Genomic DNA, 24,710 nt, shown 5'->3' with positions numbered 1-24,710 from the left:
TGACTGTGCACCGCAGTCCGCGGTCCGTCCGTGCCTCGGTGGCCGCCGTTGGCGTGCCGGGCCGGCGGCGGCGGCGGCGGTGACGACGCTGGAGACGACGCTGAAAACGGAAGGCCACCGGGCGCGCGCGTCCGCCGCCGCCGCGTGCACGATTATCGCGTGGAGGAGGGGTGGCGCACCTTGTGCACACACACACACTTTGTCGTCGCGCCGTCCGTTTTTATTGTTATATTATGCACGCCGCGCCCGCTCCCGCCCGCCGCCGACGAGGAACGCGTCTCGTGCTCTCGCGTCGTCCGTTAAGAGCGAAAAAGAAGCGACGGACACGGTTATTTATTTTTTTTTCTACAAATATTACTATCGCGTACGTCCGCCACCGCCGCACCTGCTACCCCTCGCGCCGACGGATGCGACGCGCGTACGCGATCGTCGATTTAATAGGAAGTACCCGAAGGCGGCATTACCTATATAATATGACATTGACGACAATGACGGTAATAATATCGTGATTTATTAATAATTATATTATTGTCGTTGTCACTCCCGTTATCGTGCGCTACCGTTCGTCGGAATCGTGCTCCGGGTTTTTGGTTCCAAGTGCCGCCCGCGTCGAGTGCCGCGGTGGTGAGGAGTGGGCACTTGTTGTGACTGCACTGGAGTTCCGCGTTAAGGTGTTGCGAATTTCGTTTTTCGTAGGAAACCGGAATAATGTGATAACACGTTTTATTTCGTGTGAAGGTATTGTACCTACTTGATTTTCAGTACCATACGACGATCATAATATAGTGATCTGCAGTGATGATTACTCATCATACTCGAGCTAAACGTCTTTGGTTTACGTGAGTCATCATTGCAGAGTTGTGGAGGTTAGCTCCCACGGTTTTAAGCCAATTGGTGAATGTTTGCAGGAGGAGGGAATCGAACAATTTTGCGTAAACTGTTTAGTATTTATTTATCGGGACGAATGTACGTCAAATATTGAAATGCGTATTACATTTTCCGAGTTCAAGGAATACCATCATATTTTACTCAATATAGTGAATTCCCTATAGTAAACGCTATAATATATAATATGGGATATGGTCCTATGGATATATCTTACTTAAATGTAAAAAGGTACTTAGCGTCTTAACTACTCTCTGCGGTCGTTGTGTACAGGTATTCTGGATTTTATTTTGTCTTGGAAGCGTGTATGTTATATTAATTTATCTACCAAGATATACGTTCTACAACATTATATTGTACTTAGGTTTACAAGATAATCCCATAACATTCGGGGCACCTGTATGCAGTGACGCAGTGCGTATACGATTTTCTGTAGGGCAGTAAGTCGATAATAATCGTTGGCTATAAAACCTAAAAACATAAAATAATGTTTACGGAGGGTCGTCAAATTTATAACGTAATACGCCACATGTCCGTATAAGTACTACATACAATTTATAGGGTAGATATTATCGCCGGTACGACAGATATGACATACCAATAGTGATCACACAAAGGTAACAAAAATCAAAAATGGTATAGAACGATGAAATAAATACTACACCGTTGTCACCATTAATTAAAAATAAAATAACTGGATTACGGTTTAATTTTTTAATCACGTTCTTCTTCTTTTTTTTTTTTTTGAAGGAGACCCTATACGTCATGCCACAGCTCCGAGATTTGCGCCAAGTCACTTTGACATGACGACATGACATTCTGGAAAGTAGAAACAGTTGTTGTTGACGGCTTATAGACCCAACGCGATTATTGTTTCGCCGACGCCGCCATTGGATTCGGTCCAATATTGTCATCGATTGCTGACGAGGCGATAGGGTTGAGCCTCCCCCCCTCTATCACTGTTCGGTCAGATTGGTCTAAATATATTCATCGTCATAGTCGTAGTCGTTATTAAATTATACACACGCACACACACATATATAAATTCGACTACAACATATACGATGTACATATATTATATACGTCATTGCTACAAGTTATTGCCACGCGCGTTGATGTTTTTTTTTATCGGCCACGTTTTCTACAATTTTTTTAACGGTCGTTTTTAAAAGGTGTTAAAAACGAAAACCAATCGACAGCGTAATATTTTATCATAACTGGACATCTCAATTCGTGGTTCAATGTATCGTGTGCATAATAGATTATTATATACAACTTTACACATATTATGGTTTTTTTTTCAAAAAGTTCTGTGTTCGGTGTATTTGTGTTAGATACTAAGGTCTAAGATATAAATTAGAATAACCTTTATTTTTACATTCGTGTGTTTATTTATACCAGCAATCGATGAGGACTAGATTTACAAACCTCACTGTAAAATATCTCGTGGTTCTTCAGCGTACCTACTACACTGCTATACACATGATTCTATGAGTCACTAGAGCGCAATAGAAAAAAATTCCAATATTTATTGTTGAGTTATTATTATAATCATTAATCATTATTAAACGACCTTACCTAACAAACTTTAGTTTTATTCACAAACGGCATATAGAAGTAAAGATTTTACTATTTTATAGTAGGTACACAACTGTTTTCTTTAATTCTGTGAATATAACATAAATTGACATATTCGTATTTGCGACTTAACATTTTAGTCGGACGTAACGCAAGAACATATGACCTACTGTTAATTAGAAATATATTAGGTAGTATAGTATTACACCTATTATATTATTATATACCTATTATTATTTCCATTCTTAAAGGATGTTGAAAAAGAAAATCGTATAGGTACACAGTGTACTAAATGACGTATGTAACGATACATGGATATGGTAGAACCAATAAAATACGAGTAAAAAATGTAGGTTATTCGTATGATACGATGGTAGATATATATTATTATTATATAGCGTTACATTTAATAATGAAATAAAAACTAGTACAGGAACTGGGTACATGTTACTAGTGTAGTATCTTAGAATTATTTGAAATTGTATATAAAACGACATGTATCTTCATCGTAAACTGTATTAGTACTTACTGTCCTAGTCCTACTGTACTAAGTACTACTGAAAGAATAGAATAGATAGTAGTATATTATACCTAAAGTAAATATTAAAATTAAAAAACTTTATATCTTGTACACAAAGTATTAAAATTATTATTAATTTAAACAAGCTACGCCTTTTAATATGTTTGTTACTTTTGTTACTTAATAAGTAAATAAGCTTAATAAGCTCTAATAATTGGTGTTAAATTGTCAAGATGATAATAATATAATTTACAAAGAAAATAATCAAATAAATTTTAATATAGTTCCAACGAAAATCTTAATGATTAATAATATATTCTGTTAATCCTTGTAAAAACTATTATCAATCACTTTATTTTTTATTTATTGAACAGTATACCACTTATTATTTTTGCAACTGACCTATCTTTAGGATGATGAATATTGCCAACGTTTATCAACATGCACGTTCATACACGTCCTTCGTGAACAATTTAAAATACTCTGGTTAGTACGGTAACTGGTAAGCGCTTAATTTTAGCGGTAAATTAACTTACTATAATTCGGCTCGACTCTATAATGTAAATACACTTTAATTAACTTTAAAACAATATAATTTAATATTATAATAATACAACACATTTTTAAGATTTTACAATTGGTTCTGCTGCTATTGCTCAAATTGAACCGTTAAACATACGGAAATGGTTGAACTAGATCCAACTTCATGGTATCGTGGTTTACGTGTGGTAAGAACGTATACACTTTCTGGTATACCAAAAGATTACCATGTATACCAACCAATCACAGTAAATAATTTTCTATGCATGTACACATACACGTATGTAGTGGAAACCCGCCTTTAGGCCGTTTTTACAAGTTCGGTTAAGTGTCGATTAAGACTAACCGGTAGAATTCTATAATAAATTCTTCCAGTTAGCGTTATCAGGCGCTAAAGTTTATTTTGGATTAATCTATAGTTTCAGCAGTGTCGCGAATCATCGCAAATAGAAAATATACCAAAGATATTATAAAAATTCAAATACGCGGGAAATATGACGAGGGATTATTTAAATTGTTTATAGATAAGTTACTTAGTAATCTAAAAAAAAATAGATAACTAAATATATTTAGTTATCTATTTTTTTCTTTTGAGATTATTTTATTTAGAATTCTATAGGTAGCCTAGGATGTCAGTGTAAAGTGGCTAGTAACGCGTTAATAGTTGTGATCTGGAAATTGTATTACAAATAAGAATCTAGCAAAATGAAAGAACTTACGTTGAATCGTCTCATGTTTATTTAAACAATTATAAAACTTACATTAATATTTATTAATATCTATAGCTGGTACACGAGAGTACCAAATAATAAAGTCATATTTGAAAATGAAACAAACTGCGCGAAATCATTCTTTAATATTGATACACCAAAATAAAAAAAAAACAATTTTAAAGTATCATTAAAATTGTAAATATTTTTTAATAAGTATCTTAGTACTAAGTTACTATACTTATCGTAGGTATTATTATTTTAAAAATGTTTTTGATGAATGATGATACACGATTTTATAAATGAAACAAGTAACAAACACGTAGCAAGTTTCATACTATAGGTAGGATATTGTATTTCTATAGTTGCTACAGCAGGTACAGCTGTTACTTGAACACACAATAAGAACCTTTGAAATCTCATATTTATCATCTTGTTTGTCTCCAATTTTTATTATATGGACATCATGGTATAGTTGTAGGCTTTGAGGGTAAGTGAACATACTATATCCAGCAGTTTATATGTATATTGTGTAGTGTATACATGAGGTAAAGAAAAAATAATATTCTGTATACGTATAAACATAAATATGAAACACCTGCTAGTGGAAATATCCAAACGGGCAGGTTTATTAAATAAATAGTAAATACGTCTATAAAAATTGTTTCCTGATAAAATGTTTAAATATATATAATTATTATAAAATCTTAGATAAATGTATCTTTAATTACTATACTATATTATATTAAATACATCTGTTCTTCTAATATTATTTATATTCATTAACATAATAACATACTTAATCATTATCATGTTAAATTCACTACTGTGCCCTGTAATGTTAGACAGTTAATTTGTAATGCAAGTATTTTTGTATTTAAGAAAAACGCGGTTTTATATTATATTTATAAATTATAATACATCAATGTGCAGCAACAGATTACAAACATATCTGTAACATTGCCAAATTCTTTTTCACAAACATATGTAACTGATTCACTAGCTATGGTTTAATAACTTTATGTAGATTATGTTACCAATAACAATAATAATAAAAAAAAGTTATAACTTATACTGGCTTGTAAATATTTGTAATTTAATAAGCTTTAAAAAATGAATTTACGTATAAAATGTGTTACTGTATTACCTTATTGAATCACCTTCAAAACTTATGTATTATTTAATCGAATATCGAATAAAATATATAATTTCACATTAAATATATTTTTGTTATTAGTGTAAAATATTATCCTGACGGTATTTTTCTTTGGCACTTATGAGCATTTTCTATTTTATGTTTCCTACATCTTTCGAAACAAAATTCGAGCTAAATGGAGTTTGAAAATGTTCAAACGGTACACAGCTAGTATGTTGAATTTTATAGACTATATTTTGTACCAAGCTGATTATTGAACTTGAACGCAATTAGTAAAAAAAAATTGTATAATATGTAATTCCATAGTTTATAAATAAATAAATTACATTATACACAAATATATTTTACAGTATGTAAAATATTTATAAGTGATATTAAAAAAACATATACCTATGTATACTAGTGTACAAAATCAATCACGCTACAAGTTATTTTTCCCTTGAAAGGAAAATCTATAAATCATAAATATGTTTTTGGCAAGGAAAAACAATAAGCTATAAATTATTTTACGGAGATTTAGTATAAGTAACCATGGTAACGAAAATATATGTAGACCGTTACGAAAATCGTTCTAAAAAATACAAGTTGTTTGCAACCCCAAAAACAAACTTGTGTTATTATTATGTTTTCAGATATCTGTCTAGAAATACATTTTAGAGTTGTTTCGATGGAACGAATATTGTTTTAACAATATGCACATAGATACGAATACACATTTTTTAGGTTAGAATCAATTAAAAATAATCAAATGTGATTAATGGCTGTTATTAATATCATAGTATAGCTGTACGTGTGTATGAAATCTGTTCATAAGTGTATATACCATATATCAATCATTGTTGTTGATTGTCTTAACTTCCAATTAATTGTTCACTATATTATACTAGGAAGCTAAATTTCTTGAATGTATAGTTTATACATTTACAAGCTATAGTTGTTATTTTAATTATTTAATTTTATAATGCTAACGTATTTAAAAATTAAATAGAAAAATACAAATGAAATATAATTTTAACGCTATGATAACAATTACAAAATTATGTACGCATTGTATGTAATATTTTAGTTTTTTTTTTTGTGTTGATGTCTCGTTGGTATCGTTAAATTAATTTATATTTTATTTATTATCTACACCTAGCCTATATCTAGCTACCTATAATAATTATCTTTACTTTAGGTACACCAGTATGTTATGTGGTAGGACAATATAATATTATATTATTATACACTACTATTCAGCTATTTATAAAACTTATATGAAACATAAAATTAGATATTATTATTACCTCTTTTGTTTTTAAATTCGGAACAATGAATGTTTGATTTTATAATGATGTGTGTAGGTATTTTGCGTCTGTTGATATTATAGTGTAGAGAAAAATGCAAAAAATAATAGCAATAATAATATATATAAATTTATGCTATTATAAGAAATGCAATAATTTAGTTCTCAAAGCGAAGTATGTCGATGCCGATTTGTCCATTTTTAACCGAGATACAACTAAACCATAATACACCTATAGTATATACGTATAGCGCCGAATTATATATATATTCATTTTTTTTCGCGGTCAAAGTCGGGTTATAAAGTAATATTATATTATGCATATAATAAAACTCATGATTTATTTATTAATATAGGCTAACAGACCGTCTTCTCACTCAATCGTTTTAAGTATGCAATGATTTATCATTGAATTTTTAAGATATCACATACATTACAGTGACCCACTCAACGATTATAGGCACTTACACTTACTGTACAAAAGAGTATGGTTATCTACCCGTTTTTTCGAAATTAATTTTTAGAAAAATGAAAGGTGAATATAATGTACACAGGTTAAAGAGTACAAGTAATGAAAGCTATTCAATTATTTTTTTGTATTTTTATACGTATATATTAATATATTATGTTCAATTAGATTATATGTGTAAATTTATCCTGGATTCCTAGTTTATTTCATAAAGATTTTGATGAAGTGTACACTGTACATCAAAATCATATGGAATGCATTTATGTACCTATAGATAAGAAACCTATGTGTAATATGTATGGTATATCCTAAAGAGGATGTCAAGATAAAATGTTAATGTTGTCTTTAACACATGTGGCGTAAAAATGCATTCACATAACATCTCCATAGTGTTATCATAAATAGTTCTTAAGTGATTTTAAACTTTTAAGTATTAATACACTTACAATATTAATAACAATAATTATAAAGAGATTTAACTTGCTGTAATAATTTAATCTGATAATACTTCTTGAAGCGTATTATACAACGCTAAGTTACCTATGTAGTAATATAGGTATTAGGTAATATAAGTATTTAACCATTCTTATATAGACTATAGCGGTCAGTTGACAGCTACTTTTTATTTTTATTTTAGTACGTTACTTCTATTATTGTAATTGAAATATAGCGATTTACTACTTACTTCTTCACTTCATAGTTTAGTTTTTTAAATTTTCTTCTACATTTTCCATTGCTCCGTGTTTTGAAATTAAAAATACAAAATTATACCAATCAAATACTTTTTAATATCAAAATTCAAAAAGCCCAAAAATATAGTGGCAAAGGTAAATGTTAATGATGTAATAATACATTATATTTTGTTAATTCTCATACTATCAATAATTTATGCTTATATTGTTCATTTTAAAAATAGTTAAATATCAATAACGTATATTATTGATATAAGTTAACTTATACCCGAAAAATTCGGAAGTATACTCATAATAATTATCATAATATAATAGACACAATTATCATGTATTGTATTAACTTATACAGTTATACTGTGAGCGCAACATAATATAGGTAGTTTTAAATAATTTGTATAATTTATTTTTCCGTGTGGAAAATATAATTTTAAATATTTGAATTTTTAACTTCCATTAAATGGATTGTAGGGTTTTAGGTAGCAACAAATATTTTTTTTCTACACTAACAGTAAGTTTTTGCTTGTGAAGGTATTTCGCTACATCGTTTGTAATGTCATAATAGCGATGCTTATATATAGTTAATCGCTACAAATAAATTAGCAAGCTAATGTACCTTCGCTACGCAATTTAGCGCGCTACTCCCAATCACTGGTTATTTCTTATGCGACGTCTTTATATTTACTTATCATTTTTTGCCTATAGTTTGTACACATGAACGTGTCTTTTCAGTTATAGTTATACACAAGACAGTTCAGATAACAAATTTTATTGTAATAACCTTATTGCTTTAAGTTAAAATATTTTAATGATTGAATACTTTAGCAGGTACTTTACGTAAAATATATACTATGACGTTCGAATGGGATAATCGTTCTACTTCATAATGCAAACAGTTCAATACTAAATATTATTATATATACACATAATATGTATTACATATTATAGATCGTATACGTCGTTGTACAACGTACACCTACGTATCATAACTCTTTACAACGTGTTTCGACGCATTGCCGTATTGTGTTTCACATATGAAAATAGATTAATATTAGTAATTACATTTTTACTAACAAGCAGTAACAATTTTTTTTATGACATAATTACAGATATTTATGTGTTTATATCATATTAAAAATTATATACTATTTATTTTACGTTCTACTATTGATAGTCTATTGAACGAGAAAAGTCATACTAATTGATAGTATTGGTATAAATGTATAATCTTACGTTTAAAATTATTTAATTTATATTATTATCACCCAGAACCCAGATGAGACGAATTATCTCTGACTATAAATTTAAGTTAATAATAAAATACTACTTTTTAACGAGTCAAATTATTAATATTATATGTCTACAAATAATAGAAGTTATCAAGCAATCATAATAATATACTATATCATGTTTTAGGAATAAAAAATAACTCAAATACATTTTAATACATGATAACATAATATTATGTTAACGTAATACCGTTATACCAACTTAAAGACTACAGAAAAAAATTATATGTATTATATTAATATAATTATGAAAATTAATAATAATTGAACAATATTTAATCATATACCTACCTACAACTATTGATCATAAATAGTTTTTTTAATAAAATTCAATGCTACTTTCAACCTACTCAAATTTTCATATGTTAAATAATCCAAAATGAATTATAAACTAATTACAATATGCATAGATTATTTTAATAAATATATATTTAATCACCCTTTCTATCTACAAATTAATAATTATTTTTAAATTGATTTAATAGTCATTATGAAAAAAAGTTTTAAACAAAATTAAGCATTACCACCTACCTACATTTTACTTACACTTTATCTCAGAATATTTTTCTTAAATACTTATTAAAACCATAAAAAAAAAATGTAAAACAACTATATCTGGCCATAATATTTCAGTACTTTAGATTGGGGGGTTATCAATTTTTAGTATTTTGTTTATGGTTCGAGTCACCTGGTATGAACCTATACAGTTTTTATTCGCTCTCAATTAATTTATCCTTTTTTTCACTCACTGGTTCCAGCATAGGTAACCATTGTTATTTAATTTTAGTTTATCTTTAGTTTATATATTCAAATGCATAATCCCATTAACATCATATAAGTACCTAAAATAATTAATGTAATATTAGATTTTTAGCTACTGAACAGAGCTAAGAATGTTTATAGTAGTAAAAATGCTATTATTGGTACTTGTTGGCAATTTACAAGATATACTCGTCACATACACCGTACAGCAGAGAGTATAACTACTTTGAGACTTTTTTATAACTAAAAATTTTATAATTTTGTAATAATCAAAAATTTCACAAACAATCCATTTTAAAATTATATAAGGTAGGTACTACGTACTAGGTACTTACAACTTACTATACCTAGTACCTATCTACACAAAAACACGATTTAAAAACACTGATAGCACATAACAGCTGATAGAATATCAAAGCAGCTGTTCAGTATTTTTAAGTTGGTAGATCTACATTCATACAGTATTTTAAAAATTAATATTATTGTTTTGTTTGAAGCTTGAACAATAATATTCCCACCAAAACGTATTTCCATTAATATTTATTAACTAATAGATATATTTTGTAATTAGAAAAATAATTAGGAAGTTATTACTTATTAGTTATTTTACTATAAATATGGCATAGCGACAGCGCAGGTAAGTACCAGTGTAGGTAGTCGCTAATAATATTTATTTCTTAATATACCTAGCTAGCGTTCTACTTCTTTGCTTAATTTTTTTTTTAATTTCTTGTAGTTTTAGTCACTTCAAGTTCTGGCATTTTTAATTAAATGATAAAATATTAAATAATTTTAAAAATGAAAATTCAAAATTCTTAAAATGCCTAAAAAGGTGAAAACGAAAATAATGACGGTCGATAGTAAAATATATTTCTTAAACTCTTATCTATAATTTGAGCTAACAATCTAACATTAATATAAAACATAGTTAAATCTTAATGTTTTATACCCGAAAAATTAAAAAAAAAATTCATTATCATAGCATGATAATATTATTATTATTATTAGTAACATGTGTTGTAGTTTTTTGGCTTATTATTACATTGTGCAAGAAGTGGGCGCTCTAGAATGATATAATTTAAAACTATTAATTTATTAACCACGAAACATATCTTTTTTAAATATTTTAATTATCAATTAGACTGTAAAATGTAGATAGCGAATAACAATAAGTTATAATCTTCGCTATGTTAATCGTTACTTACCTAGTTGCTACTCCCAATCTTATAATTTATTTGTATACTATTTTTATTATTTATTGTATATTATACTATGAAATCCAATTTAATGATATAGGTACATAAATAGAATATTTGAATGTATACACTCATTTCTGTGATACTAATTACTAAGTTCAATTGGATAACTATTCTGTACTTAAAGTTTAATATTATCCATGTAGGAACGCTTTATCAAATTTGTATATTATGTTTTGTTTTAATTACGACTTAAGATTTAATACATCATCAATATTATTGTTGTTCAATATTCTATTTTTTCTTTAATTCCAATTTATCAACACCTATATTGGCTATAATGAATTATTTTATTGCTCAGATAATGCTTATTATTGGTACAAAGTTTATAAATCTAACTTCTTCAAAAACTTTGCAAGAATTATTAAGTTTTTATCAACATTTATTTATCTGCTACGATTTTATAATAATACATTAATTATTAATTTATAATTATTATTATTATTTATTGATACCATTGATATACTCGTATAATATAAAGGTATTAGCCATTATGAAATAATTAAGTAGATAAAGTTAATCTAAAGGAATCATAATATTATGTATTTATATTTGGTAATAAATGCGGACTGAGTGAAATTAAATTTTCGTAATCAGGACTGACTTTAAATATATAAAGCTTATAATTTTACATAATATATATATTGTATAAAGAAACATGCTAGTTGTTCGATCTAAGATTATATTAAATGCACTTAATATCTAATATATCTTGTTAAATAAGGCTTAAACTGAAACTTGTTATCATCATAATTCAGTATCTAGGTACAATGAACGAACTTGTGGTAAGTATAACAATTACAGTTATACTATTATATATATATTTGGATAGGTTTTTTTTACGAGTCTAGAATTGCTCTGTGTCTATAATAGTATAGTGATACAAATAGTCTACCAAAAATGTATTATAACTATAGCTGACTTATTAGTTAACACTTTATATTACATTATTCTATAGATTTCTAAGCAAGATATATATTATAGAAATTAGTGTATCAAACACAAAAGAAACGATAGAGACAAAAAGTAAATAATTTCTTTTATATGCGATATCAAACAAAACGTCGGTACTTGCACTGATGTCGTCAGAAATTTTAAATTAAGTTGATGGTCTCAATAAAGACACCGCAGTTGACTTGCCGGCCATAGTAACCAGGACAATAGATTTTGTTCATAAATTCGTTGATTACAACTGTCCGAGTCTCCGAGACACTTGGATAAAAATACGATTATCGGCGTATATAAAACCAACGTTAAATAGGCTTTGATTTAAAACGAAAACTATAATTTTCTATAGAGTTCCCAGACCCATCTATTGTTTAGTGAAATATCTGACTAAAAAAGCAATAGATAAAATCTTTGAATTAGAAGTAGTTACATTGACTTATCTTAAATGTGTTAAAAATTGCAATACTTCAATCATATATGACTACAATATCATTGCATATACTATATTTGTATAAATTGTATCAACTATCTGCGATAAGTATAGTCTAAACTATGAGTCTTTAATCTTTTATCATTGAGGCACGTCCTGTTATTTAAAAAATAAAAATAGTGGGTCAAATTTGCAAAAATAAATGTATTAAATATTTAATTGATTAAAAATGTATTCAAAAGTACGTGCTATGCAAAATTCGTGTTTGAAGTTGTCGATTAAAGATAGGTAGTGAGTTGAAGACCTTTAGTATAACTCAATATCGACACATCATGTCAAACTTCATATAAAAATTGTTTTGTTGTCAGATGTCAATCGGCATCAGATTTCTATAGTTTACGTATATATTGATAAGCGACGCAAGTTCTTCATTATTTTGTATTTTTATGTTTTTTCCACATATTTTATCAACTCTGTAAATATTGGCCCCTGACGATATCAATTATTATAGTTTTGTTACTCAGTTCAAATCACTTATGATATGAAGTTGTATAAAACTTTTCGTAAAATTTTTAAAACCACATGCGACCCCTTGTGAAAATGTCTGCACTTTAAAACCTTAATGACTTTGTGTAAGGTTATTGACGATTTATGAGTTTATGACTCATAAGTAAATATATATTTATATTTTATACATATACACTTTTATTTTTACATATCAATTAAATATTTAATTATTAAAAATAAAATATTTGAAAAAACAATAGGTAGGTACTACGAATTTGTTTTATTGGGTTTCAATATAAGACATATTTGAAATGATGTTGTCCCTATGTTATTATAGTTTATTACTGTTATCAGGTATAATATTTCGGTACAAATAATAAAATAATGGATTTATTTTAATTTTACATAAGTAGAACGTTGACCTCTCCTAGGACCTAGTTATAGTATATAGGTACATATTATACAGCATTATATTTATACCTATATTTGTATGTCGAATACTCGTATATATAGATATATCCTAGTTACTACTCACTGAATAGGCTTAGTGCCTAGGGCCTACACATTTTTTTTACAAATTAGTTAGAGATGATCAAAAGTATGTATAACACGGATATACAGCTTTCGAAAAAATAATGTGGCAAGAATTCAATAGAAAATAAATATTAAACATGTTATAATAAAATAATGTTATTTTATTTTAACGTAATAATTAATAGGTAATACGTATCAATGTGGAATTTAAAATAGCTTATTGTTTATTATGTGTATAGAAATGTATAAACCTAAAATAAATCATTCTACATATTATATTATCATTTTCGCAGTCAATACACATTATATAATGATGCCAAATGACGACCAAAAAACCCCGAAACAAAAAAAATAATGCTATTATTATAGGTATAGGTATGTCTTTACTTGTTTTTACAGCTAAAACTAGTTTAAACTGTAAGATAATGTTAAAAATGATACGTCATGGTGGATTATGACTTATGATTCATAACCTGTAGTGCACAGTGTAATTGATAAACAATGTGAATACATATGCACATTCATTTGATTATCATTTCATCACTAAGTGTTGTCCGTACAACATATTTTTTGTTTAAGTTGATTTGTAATTATTTGTGTGAAATATAGATTTAATAAAATATTGTGAACATTTTTGACATTTTTCTAATTTTATTCGATTTCAATAAGTTATAAATAATATTAGAAATTATTGTTTATACATTTTGTAATTTAATTTAATTTTTTTTTTTTTTTTAATTATTAAACGTTATAGAGTGCATATACCTTAAATCATATAATATATACTATATAATATGTATATAATCTAAGGCATATATTATAAATTAATTATATTATATTTCAGTTAAAGACAACGATTTGATACCATAGAGCAAAATATTGTTATGAGTTACCGACGTCTTAAAGACAACAAAATATATTGGTAAGATACAATGATACAGTTAAGTAATACATTAAAAGGACGTGATAGTTGTAGTACGCTGATAGCCACATAGCCACATGAGTTGTATTAGTCTTAAAAACTTGCAACATAGCAAAATTTGCACTTAACAAGATCCATTTTGTGTTGTTGGTTTTAATATCATAGTAAATTGACTTGTTATCAAATTTAAAGGTAAAAATATTATCTATATGTTCTGTTATCAGGTTTTATCTATTATCGTTATTTTAATTTAAAGCGAAGAATGAGCATTATAAAATGTTAATATATTAGTATATTGCTGTATATAGGAATAGACACTTAACAAAAATTTAAAAAAAAAACTGATCAGAAAACATAGATAATATTATTATCTTTAAATAATTGTTTAATTTACTGTAATATTTTAAATTAACAACATAAGATGGTTTCTTCTGATTCAAATATTTACTAATTAGTATACTTTAATATTATAAATTAAGTTATATATAAAGTGATATAAAATTATAAAGCGAATAGTTATAATATTTGTGTCTATGATCCATTTTTAAATATTTCATTAAAATTATCATTTTTATAACAACACTTTATTCATATAGGTACCTATAATATAAGATGTATAATAGGTAGTTAATTGAAAATAAGTACCTGCTTGTACATGTTAAAACAATTTATTATTTAATTAAATTATAGATAATAATTAATATTATAAAATATGAATTTATTTAATGTTTTAATCAGCTAATTGTCTAACTAATTATCTATCCAAAAGTCATATTTTATTGTTTGTATTATAGTCGTTATAAAAAACAATTCGAAAAAACAACTGCTCTACCACGATGTATTAATGTTGCTGTTGTGGGACTTTCTGGTGCAGAGAAAGAAAAGGGAGCAGTGGGAGTTGGTAAATCGTGTCTTTGTAACAGATTCGTGAGATTATCATCTGATGACTTCAAAGATGATCATAATTCATTATTAAGCAATGTAATAGTTTAATATAGATTAATTATTAACCGCGAATTATAAAATAGACAATACTTATGACTTATTTAATATTAAATACATACATAATTCTGTTTCTATATTTAGTCTGATTTTAGTGGACGAGTTGTTAATAACGATAATTTTTTGTACTGGGGAGATGTTATCAAAACGTCTGAAGAAGGTACTGATTACATGTTTCGTGTCATTGAACAAACTGAATTTATAGATGATTCAACATTCCAACCGTTTTGTGGTAAATAACCCTTTTAGTTTCAGCTTTTTATGAATAGCCGTTTAGGTATAAAAGTAGTGTTGATCTGATCCATTCTGCTACCGGGAGTCCAGAGCTTTTTTTATACATAGGTACATATATTATATAATATATATATATATAAATTAAGGCAACTTAATAGATGTATGTCTAAATGTCTTTATATGCATAGTTTATTTGATTATTTCTAATAATTTTATTAGGAAGCTATAATCAATGGCAAACAAATATAGATTTTATGTATACAATTAGTAATATAGGTAATTAAAAATAAGTATAGGGTTAGCCAAATTTAACTATAATATTTTCTTCTATATTTAATATATTTAAATTTTAAAGGTTTATCATTTATCAAGTCGTATTTATTTAAAGAATTTGAAATTGTTTAATCATAACTAAATGATTTTAAAAAATGTTTAGTTAAAATATTATTGATTAAAAATTTAGCTCATTATTTGTTTTATTATAATATTAATTATTATTATCATACATGCATTTTAACTAACAGAAAAATTTAATTTAATTTATCTATTATGAATTATGATGACTTCATTTTTTAAATGATTATTGATGAAATTGTTTAAGGAGTTAAAACGGACCCATATATCAAACGCTGTGTGGCTACTAAAATTGAATCGCCTGAAAAATTAATGTATATTTGTAGAAGCCAATTAGGTATTTATAATTTAAAATTTGTAACACTAAATAGTTAAATTATTTATTTATTTTATTTATAATGTAATACTAAATATGTAATAATATACATTTTCTTATATTATGAATAATGAAAACTAATAAAAAAGTATTATTTTCAATACTGTAGTAACACATTCCATTAATAATTATTACAGGTATTGAAGAAAAATATGAACAAAAAGTGTTACCTCCCGGTGAATTCAGTGTTGATGGTTTTTTATGCGTGTTTGATGTTAGTGTAGTACCTGGTCGTAGTATAGTAAAACAATTAGAAACTGTGACTAATATATTAACAAATATAAAGAATACGAAAAAACCCGTGGTTTTAGTAACTACGAAAAATGATAAATTCAATGAAGCATATGTTCAAGAAGTTCAAAAACTTGTATCTCATAGTGAATTTAAGAAAGCTATACCAATTGTTGAAACATCTGCTTATCTGAATGTTAATGTTGATGCTGCTTTTATAGCTCTAGCTCATATTATTGATAGATTTAAAGGCCGTACAAAAATAGTTCCTTATTTGGAATCTGTTAAAACGACTACTAGTTGATGCAAACCAGACGTTGATACAATTATAAGTAAATACAGAAGTGTTTATAATTTTCTGTTTACGTAATACCTCTAAGTATGAAATAATTTTTAAAAAATTAACTCTCAAGGCATTCATAAATTATAATTTTTCAATAGTTAACTTACACTATAAAATGGAAAACACTTTTAATTAATAGATGGACCTAAACCTAAATTTTATTTTCAAATGATATATTATTATAATTAACTGTATACTTAATTGTTACTTCGTTATAATATATGAATTTAATGATTAATTATTGTGTCTTAAACAATTAATGAATTTGTAAGTACTTGAATTTATTTTAACATTTAAAGTTAAAGAATAAGTAAAAAACAATAGAACAAATTTGAACTATAAAAATATCATATCATTAACCGATTAACCAAATTAAATATACCATTTCAAATATCATTTTATAAATAACATGTGTAGTAATTTAAGAGCTATTTAAGTAATTTAGTTATAAGACTATAACTATTGAATATTGATTATAGAATATTCTATTAATTAGATACTATTATTCTATTCTATAATCAATTATATAGCAAAATTATGAAAGTTGTTATGCGTAGTTTAAAATTTTAAATATGCAATTTTGTTCAAAATTGAAAAAAAATTGTACTTGTATATTTTTGGTTTCAATATGAATTACATATTAGGAATTTTTTACTAAATAGCTAAACTATTAAGCCTTTAATTAAAAAAATTACACATTTTACGCATTAATTTTCAACTGCAAAATGATTTTCAAATTATTGTGATTTTGTTGATTTTGACGAATTGTGTCATAATTTGAACATTAAATACTTTTAAAAATAAATTGTACCTATGTTTTTAAAATATTTTTGTGTATAGTTTATAGATATATGAAAAGTTATTAGTTATATGGAATTTTTCATTAAATGTTCAAGCCTTTTGACTGTACTCAATTTTTTTTTTATCAAAATTTATAAAAATAAAATATAACAATTGAAAATTTTAATTATTTATAAATAACTAAACAGAAACTAAATATTTTGAAAATATTCTCATATATAAAAATAATCGCATAAAAATAAGATCATTTGTATAATTGTATCTAGATGGTAATAATTGATTTTTAATTTACAACAAAATACCAAAAATCGTTTAAGAAGAAATAATTTTATGGGGAAATATTTAAATATCCAATATCATAAATCTTTGAACTAAACATTTATAAAAATAAATGTGATTTTCCGAAGCAAAATATTTTTGTCTAGGTACTTATTTAAATTTGGTTTGGATTTTTTCATTTTTATGACTAGTTTTAGATCAATTTGAAAAAACAATTTAAAAAAATATATATTTTAATTTTTTTTCTTATTACCACTATATATTATGATGTGTTAGGGCTGGTACACCATTGAGCACAGTTAACCTATTTCACGACCGGATTGAGCACAGAAATACGTAAAACATTGGCGTTTTCATTTATTTAATACAATATAATATTGTCGTTTTTGTTCTTAAAAATGATAAAAAGTTGCTTATAAATGTTATTAAAAAATACGTATATAATACTATGTATAATGATAAAATAAATCACACATTTTAAAGTAGTAACCCTAAATACGTATTTCCCAAATTTAATAAAATTTTAGCAAATATTCAGAATTGTTTTTTCTTAAAATATATTCGTTATAACTTATAAGCCATTATTATGCTGGCCTTTTTCTCTTAATTTATAAATATTTTATGTTCATAGCTCGATAAACAAGCAGGTGCATCATCCATAGTTTAGATCGTCTGAAGTTAGTGAATAACTAATATTATATATTTATATATTATAGCCAGTTGCCCAGTTACACGGTATTTTAAAAATTAAGATATGAATGATAGTGGTCGGTAAACTGTTGTTAAATTTCAATTTTTAATTTGTAGATAATATAATAATTTAATTTTTTAAATGCCAATTAGTTTGTAAATATTATTATTATTATTTAGTATTTAATAAAAGATAGAAATAAAACGTTAACAGGGAATAGCAAGCAACCAATGGTCAATAAACATAGCTTTTAAGTGTAACTATTAACTTCATCGAATAACACGACAAAAATTATATACAAAATAATAATTATAATTATTGTATATTATCCAATATCAATTATTTTAGTGTCTAAGATTATCTAAATTTGTCATCTATTAATTAATTATTATATTATGTTGTTTACAGTGAATACATGACCCATCTAATATAATATAATATAGGCACGTATAACAAATTACAATTGTAACAATATATGTTTTTTTCAGGTAATTTTTAAATTAAAAAAATAAATAATTTACTTGGAAAATAAAATAAATCAGTTTGTAAGGGAAATATATTCAAAACGTATATCGGTAAAAATTCAGATCGATCTAACCTTGGGCTACTGTCCACTAAATTCATATCGATGTCGTCCAATTAAAAATCCTTAATAGGCAATATGTCGTCGAAGTACTGATCACGTTAAGTTTAACAGCGAATGCGTTGTATAATAATACTTTGAAATAGTATATCTATCGTCACGTATATCGTTGATATATGTGTATAAACTATAACATTATAACAATATAACATAAATATAGGTAGGTAGTTACTTGTTGATTCCAAAAAAGGACAGGAGAAAATTATAATGTAGTGTATAAATGTATAATATAGGTAGTCGATAAGTTTTTACAAATATTAAAAATCGCAACATAAATAATTTTATTTATTGCGAATACAACTTTTTTATGCGTGCATATATTCTAATAATGGTTTGCTCTTTGGCCGTTAGGTCCCATTCATAATGATTTTTTTCTATAAAATAAACATAGTTATATGTATCTATGTATAGTGCTATTCGATGAGATATAATCAATATTATATTATATATTATTTTAGTATCATCAGTGCAATCTCAAGGGAAATGTTTATCGTCCCACATAACATTGAAGTATCACTTACATAAAGGTTCTAGCAACAGTATCCATTCGTATACATTCAATGATTCAACCACGACACCGCGTGTAACGTTAGTTACGCAAAAAAAAAAAAAATCATAGTTAAAAATCAAACCATTTGTGATTTTATCGTTTTTAGTATTTTTTTTTAACACTCATCACTCGCATTTGTGTTTAAATGACTACGCAGTACGCAGGAATAAATGCATTTCGAATATTTCTTCTGGAAACCATAAATTAACACTTCATAATAAGATTTTATTACATACCTACCAGTTATCAGATATCCATAATCTATATCAGAGGTCTTCAACCCGCGGCCGCCCTGTCATAATATGCGGCCTCGATCACATTTGAAATTTAGCATGTATATTTTCTATTTCGAAAAAATTGGTTAACTAAAACTGAATTTTTGTATAAAATACATGTTTTTACTACGAATGCGGCCCGCAAGATTTTTGAAAAATAATAAGTGGCCCGCTGAAAAAAAAGGTTGAAGACCCCTGATCTATATCATGCTTTCTTTAACATACATAATAGATATACTTAAAAAATAAAAACAGGCTATAACTAATATTAGTGTTAATCGATTACGATTTTTGTTTTATGTAATACAATATATTAATTTATTGGTATCACGACGTAAATAAAGGATTAATTCATTTATCGTAAAATCGAATAAAATGTTATAAAAATAATATTCAGTGTTTTATAATAAGTTGCTATTACAACCAAAAAATAACTATACCTAATAATAATAATGATTATAAAGTAGCGTGCAAATAGGTAATCGATTTCCAATAAAATTATTAAAGGTATCGAGTGTGTCGCTGTAGCAGACAGCTGTAATGAACTTGTTAAAATTGAATTAAATAAAAATAAATCGTTGCAAACGAAATACAATACGACTGAATTGAAACGGTCTGTCAGCCTGCATTAGTTACTTCACCAAGTTTATTTTATTAAATGTATATATTCAATATTGCTATAATGTTGTAGCATAATTTATTTGACTAAGTAATGCGCCAATGCGGTAGCCATCGCTTGAATTAATTTTAATCGAAATCATTGCATTCATTAAATTATAAATTAGTGGTGTGTACAGGTATATATTTTGTACTTAATTGTCATTAATTTTTGAGTCAATCTGACTTATCATAAACGATGTGAATAAGTCCATGGTATACAGACAATAGCTTAAATTAAACAAAATATTTTGAAAATATCATCGTTCTTTTTCTATAGCAAAATTTAAATATGTATATATAAGCTCAATAGTCCACACAAATAAAATTTTTGAAGTTTAACAAAATAATTATTCATTAGGTAACTATCATTATTCTTTATTTAAATATCCGAATACGTAAAAATTTGAACTTAAAATTGTATTTATATATTTTTAGGTTACATTAAGAATTACTAATGAAAAACTTGAATTAAATTTTGAATTCTTATACAATTAGTTTTAAATTTGAAAGTATTCTATTGTTCTATACATTTAACTACAAAATAATTGGCGATTTTTCGCGATGAATTGAATTGGATTTCATCGATTTCACAGTGAAATAATTCAAGTCTTTATGGGGTCAATATTTTCCGCATTTCGCATAATAACAAAATAATAAAAATCAGCCAAGGAGTAAAGATAATTATTATTATTATATACTTGAAATACGATGCCATCAAAATTTAAACTTAATAACTTATAATAACAAATTATTACCTATGACTTTTCTTGTCACTTTTTTGAATTTCATTAAGTGGATAAATGCTTCTATTTTCAACTTTGAGGGTGATGGTTTCTTATAAACAATTAGATGTTCAGATGTATTTATATTGACTGGTTTGAAAGTAAAAATTTGTAGAAGTTTTCAAAATAATCTGGAATTGTAGAAAAAAAAAATTTGTTTATTGTTAAAATTATCAGGTTTATTATATTATTAAAATAACTGTTGGTTACCTACCTAGATTTGGTTATCAAAATTTTTTTATGAATTTCGCTCAGAATTGTTATTCATTATAATTTATAACAGTTAACAGTTTACCTACAGCCTACATGAATTAATTGATTCCACCGAAACATCCAGTTTTCAAAGAAAGTTTAGATATATCGATTCCTACACAACTGTTTATAATACATATATATATATATATATATATGATCAATTCCGCCAAATTATATTTATACAATATTATTATATTGAATTATACGATTTATACGTAATTCGCAAGTATAAACTAAATTCCTATAACAAGTTATAAATAAGTGTGTATGCAATTATTGTTATTTTTACAAGAAACCCTATAAATAATATAGTCTATAGATAACAGCAATACAGCATATTTTCGGAAAACCGAGTATCATAATCAGTATTACTGTTCGATTTGTATATACCAAGCTCATCTAAGACGGGGCAAGATTCGTTCGTCGAAATTTTGTTGCATTATATTATGTAGGTATAATCTCAGGGCCGTATTTACGCTTAGACCCGTGAGGCCCGGGCCTAGGGTCGCAAATTTTGTAAGAAATGGAAAAAAAATCATATAAATATTTACTATACATTTTTTTTTCTTGGGATAGGGATGACATATTTAAAAGGGCCTAGGGTAGCACTGGGTATAATACATATAATTTTTCGTATAACATGATAAGCAATAACAGAACTATATAGGTATATAATATACATAAAAAATGCTTTAAAATTCAAAATCATAATTGTTGCGTTTTACGAAAAAGTCAATTTCAAGTACCTAGAGCTTAATGTTTGTAAAAACTTTAAAATTGTTATAGCTTCACAGCTTCACTATAGATAAATTTGTTGGTATTCTGAAAATAAAACACATTTTAATTCCTATACTGTATAGGTAATATTATACATTTATACTTATCTATATAACAGCGGTCCTCACTACGCGGCCCGCACTATTAACAGCACTAATGCACTATAATACCCTTTCCTAACAATATTATATAATATAAATAATTTTTATAATTTTAATTACTATTATTAATAATGTATGCGGCCCGCAAATAATTTTCAAAAATTACATTTGGCCCTTTCTAAAATCCTAGTGAGGACCGCTGCTATATATACTTACCCATGTACTGGACTCATGACATAGCCACTAGTCAGGGAGGTGCTAGGGGCTGTAACCCTAGAAAATGTTAAGAAAATTACTGCAAGTCATAAACTCATAAATATTGCATTTTACTGATTTTTAATTATTATCTTTATTTTGTTAGCATAACTTATCATAGACAAACCTTACCATAAGTCCATAAAATATTAAAATCCACAAGATGGTGCAAATGCAAATTACAAACAATGCTTAAGTGCTAAGTCAACGCGTACAACATGAGAATCAAGATTAAAGATAGTATTATCAGCTAGAATGAACGAATTTTGGTCGTAACCTAGCTGTACTCTTTGTGCTCTTTGTACTAAGTATTAAGTAGTACCAGTACCAGTACTAGTATAGTAGTATAGCAGTACCTATTGGCTATTCAATATTTAGTATAGCGCATCGGTCTAGTCGCTTTAGGGATTGTATATTTAAAATGTGTATTTTTCACTAGGGATTTTTCAAAAAAAAAACTTCTATTTTAGAAGAAAAAAATAATAGAAAAAAATTTTAAAACTGAAACACATAAACTAAAATCACTATGTACCTAAAACTCGAAGGATTTTGCGTCACGAGGCTATAATGATTTTTAGAGTTTTTGGCTTTAGTAGCTTTTAGTTATTAGTAACTACGGTCTACGTAAGAGCAAATTCAAAATTATTCTAAAAATAACGAGTCAACAAAACGAACACATAGCCTTTAAAATTATAACTGCATTCTGCAAATCTAATTTTTGGTAAGTATCTGTTTCAATTAAATTACTGAGTTTTACTATTTGCAAAGTAAGAATATAGATGTAGTGAATGCATTTAAAAGTGTACCCAGACTCCAGAGTCCAGAGTCTTAAAAAACACTTCATGATGTTAGAAAAAATTCAAATTCTACTTACTTCTCTTTTTATAAAATAAGTGTAAAATCATTGATTTTAGCTAGCAAGAGTAAGTATGTTATAAAATGTACATACAAGTTGTATAGCTGTACAGGAACCAAAACCTAAAATAAAACCTTGACATTAGTAGGTATGCTAAACTTATGGGAAACAGACACTACCTAGTTAAATCAAGTGTGTTTAAACACGTTATCGAACTCCCCCCCCTTTCACCAAAAGAAAAATCCTGGCTACTCCATTGTGTTAAGAGGACGTCATACCCAAAGTGAAACGTATACAACGGTTAAGAGAATACAAAGAAAGAAAATTATCTTAAATTATAATGTTATAAACTTATAACATTTATTTTTATTCAAAATAGTATAACAATAAACAATTATAACGTTTGTGAAATTGAAAATTTATGAATATTTTTTTATTTTACCAATCATGCTACTTTGGTAGATACCTATCGTTGTACCTACCTAAACTACAGTATGGGAAATAGATTTTAAAATAAATTTGTTCGTATGTAGATACCTACCTAAAATGATTTTTCGAGGCTAAAATAAATCTATAATAATGTGTCTAGTCTTTTTCTTTATTATACTTATTTGGATTAATTCAGCCCTATAGATTATTGACGTTAACAACAATATTATTGAATGAATTAAGTATATAATTAATATTGACTATTGAGTAGGTAATTATTATCGAAATAGAACCTATGGTCGCGCACAGTCTTCGTCTAGATCGACACAAAAGCGC

At 26.6% G+C, this 24,710-nt stretch overlaps 1 protein-coding gene across 1 annotated transcript; it reads left to right on the top strand.

The window, feature by feature from the left end:
• Window positions 1-14,123: 14,123 nt before the first annotated feature.
• On the top strand, window positions 14,124-17,214 carry LOC114130219 (rho GTPase-activating protein 190-like). Its single transcript, XM_027995147.2, has 5 exons — window positions 14,124-14,480; window positions 15,275-15,461; window positions 15,567-15,714; window positions 16,318-16,407; window positions 16,584-17,214. The coding sequence occupies exons 1-5, from the start codon at window positions 14,443-14,445 to the stop codon at window positions 16,979-16,981; spliced, it is 861 nt and encodes a 286-aa protein (XP_027850948.2). The 5' UTR covers window positions 14,124-14,442; the 3' UTR covers window positions 16,982-17,214.
• Window positions 17,215-24,710: the final 7,496 nt, after the last annotated feature.

This window comes from Aphis gossypii, chromosome 2 (genome assembly GCF_020184175.1).
Source record: "Aphis gossypii isolate Hap1 chromosome 2, ASM2018417v2, whole genome shotgun sequence".
Taxonomy (NCBI): Eukaryota; Metazoa; Arthropoda; class Insecta; order Hemiptera; family Aphididae; genus Aphis; species Aphis gossypii.
The sequence above is the reverse complement of the archived record's forward strand: the minus strand, read 5'-3'. Positions and strand labels throughout refer to the sequence as shown.

Bases quoted from the DNA above. Each gene is read 5' to 3' on its own strand.
- LOC114130219 (XM_027995147.2), top strand. From the start codon at position 14,443: ATGAGTTACCGACGTCTTAAAGACAACAAAATATATTG. The intron at 15,462-15,566 runs GTAATAGTTTAA...TTCTATATTTAG, and splicing joins ATAATTCATTATTAAGCAAT to TCTGATTTTAGTGGACGAGT. The intron at 16,408-16,583 runs GTATTTATAATT...TAATTATTACAG, and splicing joins TATTTGTAGAAGCCAATTAG to GTATTGAAGAAAAATATGAA.